The sequence below is a fragment of the Helianthus annuus genome, chromosome 11 (genome assembly GCF_002127325.2).
Source record: "Helianthus annuus cultivar XRQ/B chromosome 11, HanXRQr2.0-SUNRISE, whole genome shotgun sequence".
Taxonomy (NCBI): Eukaryota; Viridiplantae; Streptophyta; class Magnoliopsida; order Asterales; family Asteraceae; genus Helianthus; species Helianthus annuus.
Window position 1 is genome coordinate 108,383,319 of NC_035443.2, and position 10,160 is coordinate 108,393,478.

Sequence of the window (10,160 nt, forward strand, 5' to 3'; positions counted from 1 at the left end):
AGAGCACATGGACCTGAACAAGTCAGAGAGTGCTCACTGATATGATGGACCCGGTGGTCCACCATAGTATCCACCCAAATGCTCGTAAAACGAGCTCATATCGAAAATGTCCGCTAAACCTCCTTGCGGACCATGCTGCGACTGGGATGAAGACGATTGAGCTGCATGCTGTTGACTTTGGCGAGCCGAGTAGTCATATGGTGGTGGTCGATATGGGTAAGAGCTTTGAAAATGCGGCTCCGAATATTTTCTTGGCAACCACATTGATCCATGAACTTGGGGCATCAGGAGACGGGGCATACCTGGCTCATATGGCGGCAACTGACTGAAATCCACATGAGGTGGATTCTCTCAATATGGAACTCCACTGTAATAATTGTGATAATGTCGCGTCTGGTTTTCATCATACGCCCTCATATTCAGTTCCATTTCACCACTGATGTGACGTGAACGGTCAGCACGTTGTAGGAATCCCATCATCTCCTCATGCTGTCTCTCTCTACTGATCTCTAATCTTGAATTCTGATCATACAAAGATTGTTGCCATGTCTCTCAGCCAGCATATTCTGGCGGCTGGCTACTATGCACCCTCGCCTGCATGTCATCGTCGAACACTCCCCAGGAGTAGTCCGACAACCTTGGCCCCTCATGCTGCCCACTTCCACCTTCTCTTACTTGAAAACCCACTTATCGCCTCAACCTCAACACCTTCTCATCACTAGAATCCAAGTCATCCATTTCGCCTTGACTTGGTGGTCGCTTCCCCCACTACAACACTTTCAATTTAGCACCATCTCCAAACTTGATTTTGTGCCATAGCTTGGTCTTCGCATGTGTTATTCTATCACCAATGCACATTTCAGCAATTGACCAAGTAGCATGTGGCTTTTCAAAGGCCTTTTCAGAAATCGGCACCACCCCCTGTTTACGAAGAAAGGTACTAATCAAACGTGCATGCAAAATTAATTTCTTTTGTCTTTTGTTTCGGCTTTGCCATATATGTAGCATCACCAGCTGCCGAAACGACAAATGAATCTGCCCCGTTATGAGAGCATAAAGAACCACCAGCTCCCATTTCCGTATACCCATCATATCTCCCAACCTGGGAGCCAAATTTGAAACCACCAAACTTAATAAAACCCTCACCATCGGCTTGAGGTTGTCTCGCTTCAGTGCCACCCCTTTCTCCAAGAAAAACAATTCCGAGTACATCACATTTTCACCCACAATCTTCTTCGGATCACTGAAGTAATCATCTTCTTTGATATAAGTGCAGAAACTATCCGCCTTAGAATCAAATTTTGCAATCTGACTCAATGAAGACATGCTTGCCGGCTTGCCGTTAACCTTTCCCGTCAGTGTGACGGTTCTCGGCGGATCATTCCCGTTATTCTTCGTCAGCGTACTCAACCATTCCGTAACACTTCGAAGATAAACTTCTCCACTCTCATTACCCCGAAACTCCAACACTTCTTCCCAACCAAGTTTAGTAAATTTTTCATACAATCCCAACGCCCTAAGATCGGGTCTATGGATGCGCTTCTCGAAGCGAGTATTTGATCTAATAGAGTGCGTATCACCCATCTTTTCATAGAAGAGTTCAGCCTGATACGCGACTTCTTGTTTATAAAGAGGACCATCTCTCCACGTAGGGCGGTAGGGAACATCACCGTGTCCCCGTGGAGCTTGAACAAAATCATCTATAGCGGTTTCCCGGATCTCAACTCCGGTACCTCTTCTCGCCCTTTTCGACCCAACTGCTACATCCTCCTGTGGTGCGGTGATGTGCTAAAAGTAGTTTAATAAAAGCAACTAAAATTAACCTAATCTAGACACTCTAAGCTTTAAATTTATAAACTTAGACTCGATCTAAAACTAAACCACGCAACCGGCAAGTGTACCGATCAATGCAGTATAGCTACAGTAAGTCCGAGTATCGAACCCACGAGACTCTCTAATTACGCTAATTAGACTCTATCTAGACCTAGACAGACACAGACTCTAACTGTTTAATTGGTTGGGGGGGGGGGTTACTGAAAATTCAAGGAAATCTAATAAACTAATTATTAAACTAGAACTAAGCTAATACGAATTAATGTGAAGACTTTTTCTTATATGATGATGAAGACCACCTAGACTAGAATCCTGGATTGATTTTAAGAATTTACCAATTAAGTTAACCGCATGATTTATGGAACCGGGATCTTGTGATACTAAACCTTTTAAGACACCAACTAAGCCCCTCAACCCTTCTCGAGGTGAAACTTATGGCACTACCTAGGCCGTTAATCCTACCGGTTATTAGACTTCTTTCCTGTTATCTAATTCTTGTGTAAGTACCCTAATATTGACCTACTCTTTTCCAATTATAGATCTAGGGTAGTTTGAATTATTAAACTTGACTCGATAGACTAATAAACCAACGGGTAAACCAATTCACGACCTTTTCCAAGGACTGTCTAAAGCAATTCGTTGGGTAAGACCTATCAATAGCCCCTCACTTTCCAGGTATTAGGACTAGCAGAACACTAAAACCTAGCAAATTACTAACAATTACTTCTAGAGGTTATCAGCCGATTCTTCCTAAAGAGCTAAGATTTCTTACGTGATATAGATACTCACCAAAATCCTAAACCCTAGTATGACTCCATGTTGTGATAAAGACCGCCACTAAGAATCATACTAAGCATATGACAATAATAAACCAAGTTAAAGTACGCATGTGCATCAAATCAATAAAACAAACTCTTAACTAAACACAATCAATCCATAATATTCATGCAATTAACGAAAAAGATAAAAACTCTATATCAATCCATTCAGCTAAGTCTAGGTGGCTTAAAAGTTTAGCCAAGCATCATAATCTTAAAAATAAATAAACAAGGTTTAGAACGAGAATTCATTAGAATAAAACAAGAAGACTAGAAAATAGGAGAAACCGAATAGTAAAACCCGGTAGTTCCTTGTTCTTCAAGCTTCCCGCTCGATCCCGATGATTCCGTAGCCTTGAACCTGATGCTTCACAATTCGTCCCAGATGGCTTCTCGTTTGATCGTGCGTCCCCAACTGTCTTCGTATATCTCCTCAAAATATGGCAGCCGTCCAATATAAAAATAATGCTTTCTATTCGATGTCTTTCGCTGTTGTCGAATGGATACCAAAAAATAATAATACCTACCGTCGAACTCCCCTAATGGGCGTGCACAATTGGCTGGTCATTTCCATATTACTCATTTTTGCTCCATTTGCACCAGGAGGACCTGTCAAAACACAATATAATATAATATAATATAATACTAAAACTAAATAAAAGCAAATAAAAACTGTACAAAAATTATACAATCTACGCGGGACAAATATGTGTATTTTACCCCACATCAAATATCCCCACACTTAACCTTTTTTCGTCCCCGAAATAGAATTATGCAAAACGGAATCATAGATGAATAGATACTCAGGTCAAAAACTATTTATATTTTGTTAAAATCAAAGCTAGCGTTAGCCGCGATTGCGAATATATTTGTCCCTTTAAACCCAAATCCGGTCTTAAGCCCTTATCATGCGAATTTAGTTTAAGTGCGGTCAATCTACCTAGGATCTCACGCTAGAATCTAGGGTACACCTAATCCCGCCTCAAGCTTATAGAACAAAAGGAACGATCACTGGACCAATTCCCAACCGTCTTATATCAAAACCAAGAGAATTTACAATCAAAGTATTTTCTTTTTCAATTTTTTTCACTGCTTTTTTTTTAACGAGCGTAGACGTTGCTTTCCCTACCAATAGGCAATCCGGCTGTAGAGTCGCTATCCCCAACTCGGATTACTTATGCTTCGGTACTTTTTTCTTTTCTTTGCAAGGTCGATTTCACACATCCTAGCGTTAATCCGGTTGTAAAGTCACTATCCCCAACCAAGATTACATAGGCCTGCACCACTTTCATTCAGTTTCTAGCTCATTTTTTCTATTTTTTTCACTATTTTTTCTTGATAAAAAATTCTAACGGTTTTAACTTATAATGGTGTCCCTTATACTCTTATTGGCGGTTTCAATTTCCCATATTTCTCAGATGAAAACCCACTAGTAGACCGATAATTAAGGTGTATTAACTCAAAGGGACCTAAAACCAAACCCGGGCCTATTCACATATCACAAACTAGACACAAGCTCGACTTAATTAATCTCATATTATCATTATTTGAACCCGAATAAAAATTCATCTTTTCTATCATTTTCCGTTTTTTATTTGCAAACTTCTTTATTCGAAAGACATTTTTCAGATTTTTCAATTTTTTTTTATTTTTTTTAAAAGTTATGACTCAAGACTCACTAACTAAGACCTAAATGATAGTTTCCCATCCCCACACTTAAACTCTACATTGCCCTCAATGTAGGATGGAAACTGACTCAAAAGACTAAAAATAAATAAGAAATAAAAAGACTAAGGGCATAATTGGAAAGGACTTAGCTGGTTTTATAACGCGTATGCTCCAAAACTCTTGTCCAATCCAGCTCGATCGTATAGCATTTCGTTCGCGATCGGCTTTGACACTAACTAGTACACTCGATAAATGCCTGGAATTTGATAAGCAGCTCCAAAATCACCCGAATGGAGATTGAGTACGGGTGGTACATATTCAAACCTGCATAAACAAAACAAGCAAAAACCAAAGCAGTACCGACTCTAAACAAAAGACTGACTCAAAACATACTAACTTAATATACAAAAACTAGGACTTTATACAAACTCTACAAAACCTCCCCACCCTTGAATTTAATCAGGAGGCTTTTCCTTGACCTGGACCATATCTAACCCATTCAATTCCACCCGGTCTTTATATATATTTAAAAATTTAATGGTGGAATCAAAAAACAAAGTAAAGCTTTTTATAAAATTGAAAAACATTTTAAAGCATTCTGTGACAACCCTCACAAATCCAGGTATCCGTACAAATTAATTACTACTTAATTGGTGCTTAATTACTGTGCTTGATTACAATTATGACTAAACTGCTTTCTGTTTTCTGATACATACATATTCATGCATCATACTTTATTACTGTCACTCCATTTATTACACACAAAACAATAGTGACAAACTTGATGCACAAAGCACAGTGAGCGGATAACCCAGTGAACATGCTGACATTGCCAGCACAAGACAGACACTGTCTCTGAGGCCAGTATGAGCCGGGAATAGATTACTACACTAGTAGGGAGTGTAGGGAGGTGAGGATCATAAAACTGCGTCACTAGGTGATAGTTATAGTGACCGGAAGTGCCTAAAACATACTTTAATTACAAAATTCTGCACTATATACAAAAATTCAGCTTTTAACATAACTAGTAAAGTGCAAAAACTTGGTAAAATAATACTAGACACTTTCCAAAGTGTCGGGAATTTAATGTGTCACTAAAAACAATATAAATGACACTTTATAGCTTTACTTAGCACTTTAACGGATCAATATCCAACCGAACAACCGGACTTTACCCGGAACATAAAAATATTGCCAAAGACATTGTTTTTACTTATCCGAGCTAGTTAGGGTCCCCGAACACCCTAACACCCTTTATATTAATAAACACACTTGAACATACTAACTAACCCATTAGATTTCAATTTAAACTTAACCATATCACTACACCACCCAACCCTTACCCCCCCTCTTTGCGACGGTCACAAGGGTGGGACACACCCTTGTGCTTTCTTGATTACTTTATTGTTCTTGTTAAGTATCTAGTGAAGATAATACTTGTTGGATAATAGGAATGTTTAGTTTATAAATAAGACTAATGGACTATCATTCTCTCTCATTCAACACTTCATCAAGCAAATAACTCTCTCCTCCATAACCACCATTCGCGGCCGCCACCCTCTCCCACCATCTCACCTCCATACAACCATTTCTTACATACTCAAAGGTGCAAGGAGCTACACAAACAAGCCCGGTGCTTTCGAAAGTTCAAGAACCGCTCTAGATTTCTTTTATCCACCACATTTACATCTTGTTTCTTCCCTAGCCTTGAGCTAGTAGTAAGTGTTTCTAATCATCATCTTGATCTTGTTTATGGTGGTTAATAGGTGATTTAATGGTTAAAATTTAAGAACACTAAAGAACAAAACTTAAAGTCTTGAACATAAGATGAATAAGGTGGATAAAGAGAAGTTATGTGTGTAAATCTTGTAGATCTTGTATAGTTGTGAATAATTGATGTTGTTTGTTACTAAAAGTGGGATGGATTATCAACAAGACATACTAGATCATGTTCAAGAACATGAACTAGTAGTATGTTAGTGTTAGAAATGTAAAAGATGATGAAACCATCCACCATGAACTTGAAACTTGAATAAATATAATTTTTCTTGTAAAATGAAGTTGTAAACTTGTGGATCTAAAGATCTACAAGTGGTTTTTCGGAAGAACCAAGCGGAAAATACTAGTTTTGTTAAAACCCGGATATTTTATGAACTAGAAGCAAACTTGGTAAATAAACAAGTGTATGAACACTTGTGTAACAAGAAATTTAACAAAGAAGTGTTTTTGTAAATCTTGACTAGAAGTTGTTAAACTTCAAATTCTTTAAAAATGAAGTTTACAAGAAACTAAACTTATTTTCAGAAATAACAAAACCTACTAAATGTGTTGGTGATTTACTACATATTTTTACACAACCTTCAGGTTCATGAGTTTATGATTTATTCATATTTTGTCTAGTTTGATGAATAAATATTGAATGTTGTTGATTTGTAAATTGGTTGATTGATTTTACAAAAAGAAAATGATATGCTAAAAGCATGGACACCTCCATTTACAGAGGAAACTCTAGCGAAATTTTTCTAAAAATATAACACTTAGAAATATTTTTATAACAAAGGGATTACAAATATATTTTTAACTTGTTTTTCAAATATAAACTTCGCCATGATTTTTATTACAAAAATAGCCAAGTACCGGAGGTGGATTTTCGTAAATAAAACTTGTTAAATATATATTTAGAATATATATTTTATAATAAGACGCTTGTGTGACTATGTGATTATTTTGTGAACTAGATATATATTATTTTTAGGGTTAAAATAAGATTACTTGAAATATCATGAAATTACGACTTCCAAAATAATATCACCGCTCTCACAAAAATAAATATTTAAGTTATATAAGTATCGTAATACAACGCGGACTTTAAAAATGTAACTTATGTATTTTTTTCAGAAAAATACTCTTATTATAATATTTTTGGTGAAATGTTATTTTGGAAAACTTATGAAATAAAATATAATATTTTTGGGAAAAATATATATTTTGGGAATTAAAATATTTTAGACAAAGTAATTAAACTTTATTTTTCAAGTGAGACTTAAAAATATATTTTCGGAATTATAAAACACACATGTATTAATACCCCCATCCTTGGGAAGGAATATACTTATTAAAATAATTAAGAAGTCTAAATATGAAATAGTTGTCTAACTATTTCCCAAAAAACGTTAAACCTTAAGCCAAAGCACGTCCGTCCGTCTAATAAAAGTTAGTACGTGTAGGTCGTCACGTAGCAGGTTGATTTGGGACCGACTATTTCGAGACGCACTTCTGTGAGTTCATGTCCCCCTTTTCTCTTAACTGTTTTCAGTTTTATAAACTTCGGGGGTGAAATACATGTTACAATTATTTAGAACATTTTTATACATGGTATGGTTAGCTTAAGGAGGGTTAGGTCGTACAGATCATGTGAGTGGTGGGTACAACACTTAAAGCCATTAATCCTCGTAGTTAGGACCAAGGGACACAAGAGTGATAGATCTATTTGGGTGTAGCGAGCCCACACCCGTGAGGCTGGGGAGGCCCATAGAGGTGACTGTGTCTTACAGCCGAGGCCCGGTACAAATTTGCTAGGTTTGAGTTTTCCTGCATCACTTCACACATACCAGTGGCTTTGCAACCCAGTGGTGATTTCTTTTCCTTAATTGCTACATACCAGGAACATTTTTACATTGGGACGTACTTTAACGATTTATAAACATACTCACTTTTACATGAACTCGCTCAACTTTTGTTGATTTTTCAAATTACATGTATTTCAGGAAATTAGGGATCTGGCAAGGTATGCTATGTCGTCAAGCTACGTAGGAGAATGATGTCATCCGAGTTTAGGGATTGTGACTTTTGCCTAGACGAGTCACAAGTCTTAAACTGTGTTTATTTCATGTTTTATGGTTGTGTCGTAAGAACAAGATTTTATTTTGCTGTGTTGTATTTTCGTTGTATGTGTCGACTTTTGAAAACAATGTTGTCATATTTTATTTTAAAACTTAAATTAATGGATGATCATCATGGTTTTACTTTCATATAGCTTTGTTGTGATTAAGCTATGGTATTAAGAAGTCACACCAAATAAACCCACGCTTCCGCAAAGCCAGGGTGTGACAGCTTGGTATCAAAGCATTGATCATAGCGAACTAGGATTCTTCCTCGAGTCTAGACTATGATCACTAGGGCTCTCACGAAAACATTTTTACATTGCATACATTACGTCCAGATCCAGGATACAAACATTTTTAGAGGCCAGGGAGTTAGTCTGAGAGACTAGGAGGTTCAGTCTGAGAGGCTAGGAGGGTAGTCTAGTGAGACTAGGAAGAAATGTTTGCTTGCTTATTGGTGACTAACATGTTTATTTGATTATATGATTGATTGTTTGTGCATATGTGTGTTTGTGTTACAGACATCATGCCTTCTTCATCAGACACTGGAGTTTCAGACACTTTAGACCCTTTGGCGATAGTATCAAATGACGAGGTTCCATCCGAACGAGAGGTCTACACTTCCGATACCACCAGTACCGATGATGACGATTTCCAGCCCTTTGCGCTGCCTGACGTCGTAGCCGAGCCTGCTGATGGCCATCCCGCTGGGGATTTACCACTCGCGGTGATCCCTGCTTCCATACCTCTTGCTGCTTACCCAGCTTTAGATTTGCCACTCTATGTTGTTTCTGACGACGATATCGATCTGTTTGAGGAGGACCCACCTGTTGCTGACTTTGAGGGTGGGGCCCCTATTGTTGCTGATATCATCCTACCCATTGCTGATGCTCCTGCAGAGGAGGCTCCTGTTGCTTCACCTGTCCTAGACTCATTTGAGTCTGTGGCGTCTGCATCTTTGCACACTCAGGGAGTGCAGCATCACTCTCACGACGCCGACCCTGACATGGCGTCATCGGCTGCACCTGCTCCCGCACACGATCTTGAGTTTGATCACGAGGTTGATGATGGTTTTGATCCTGTCTTTCCCCCTGGTTTTGATCCTGACCAGGATATCGAGTTCATTCACTTAGACCAGCCCCTAGAGGAGCCTGTAGCCCCTATCGATCCTTTGTTTGATGATCCAGCTGATTTTGATATGGAGTTTGTTGACCTGGAGCCTGCTGTGGCCCCAGAGCCATTAGTTACTCCTGACCCTGCATTAGAGCATGACCCTGTTCATGACGATGCACCCGCTGTTGCTACTTTTGTTGGTGAGGTACCCATTTTCGATCATCTTGTTGCTGCTCCATCGTTGATGGATGATCATGTTGCTGACGCTCCTGTTGACGCTCCACTCTTGATGGAGGATCGTGTTGTTGCACCATTCCCAGATCCCATGCCGGTGATGTTCGATTGTGCACCATTTGCTACCCATATAGATCCACGTTACGCCGACACCCGTAACGGGTGGATCGATGACGATGACGATTACCCACCTTTTATGCGACCTGTTACACCACCAGTAGCCCCTGTTTCAGCCCCCGTTTCAGCACCCATTTCTGCACCCACTGATATCCCACTATTTCCCCCACACATCACAGACACACATCGCACTGATCTTCCTGTTACATTCCTTTAGGACATACCGCCACCACGTCCTGGAGAGGGGTCATCTAGGCAGCCGCCTGTTCCTGCTCCACCCATGCTGTCATCTCCTTTTCCATTTGTATCACAATTTCCTTCTGTTGCACCATCTGCTGCACCATTCTTCACTCCATCTAGCGAGCCATTCCTATGGACTACGCCCCCTGTCATGCCACTGTCTGACCCGTATCACCCATACCACGTTGGGTATTCTACGGAGGATATACTCACATCTTTGATGTTGCGGCAGGAGGCATTGACGCATCGTGTA

At 39.2% G+C, this 10,160-nt stretch overlaps 1 protein-coding gene across 1 annotated transcript; it reads left to right on the plus strand.

Annotated features, from left to right (window-relative positions):
- The first annotated feature begins 9,401 nt into the window (after nt 1–9,401).
- LOC110944713 lies at nt 9,402–9,884 on the plus strand. Its single transcript, XM_022186360.1, has one exon. It carries the CDS (start codon nt 9,402–9,404, stop codon nt 9,882–9,884), a length of 483 nt encoding a protein of 160 aa, XP_022042052.1.
- Nucleotides 9,885–10,160: the final 276 nt, after the last annotated feature.

Excerpts from the sequence above, each read along its gene's own strand:
- LOC110944713 (XM_022186360.1), top strand. The coding sequence starts at position 9,402 with ATGGAGTTTGTTGACCTGGAGCCTGCTGTGGCCCCAGAGCCATTAGTT.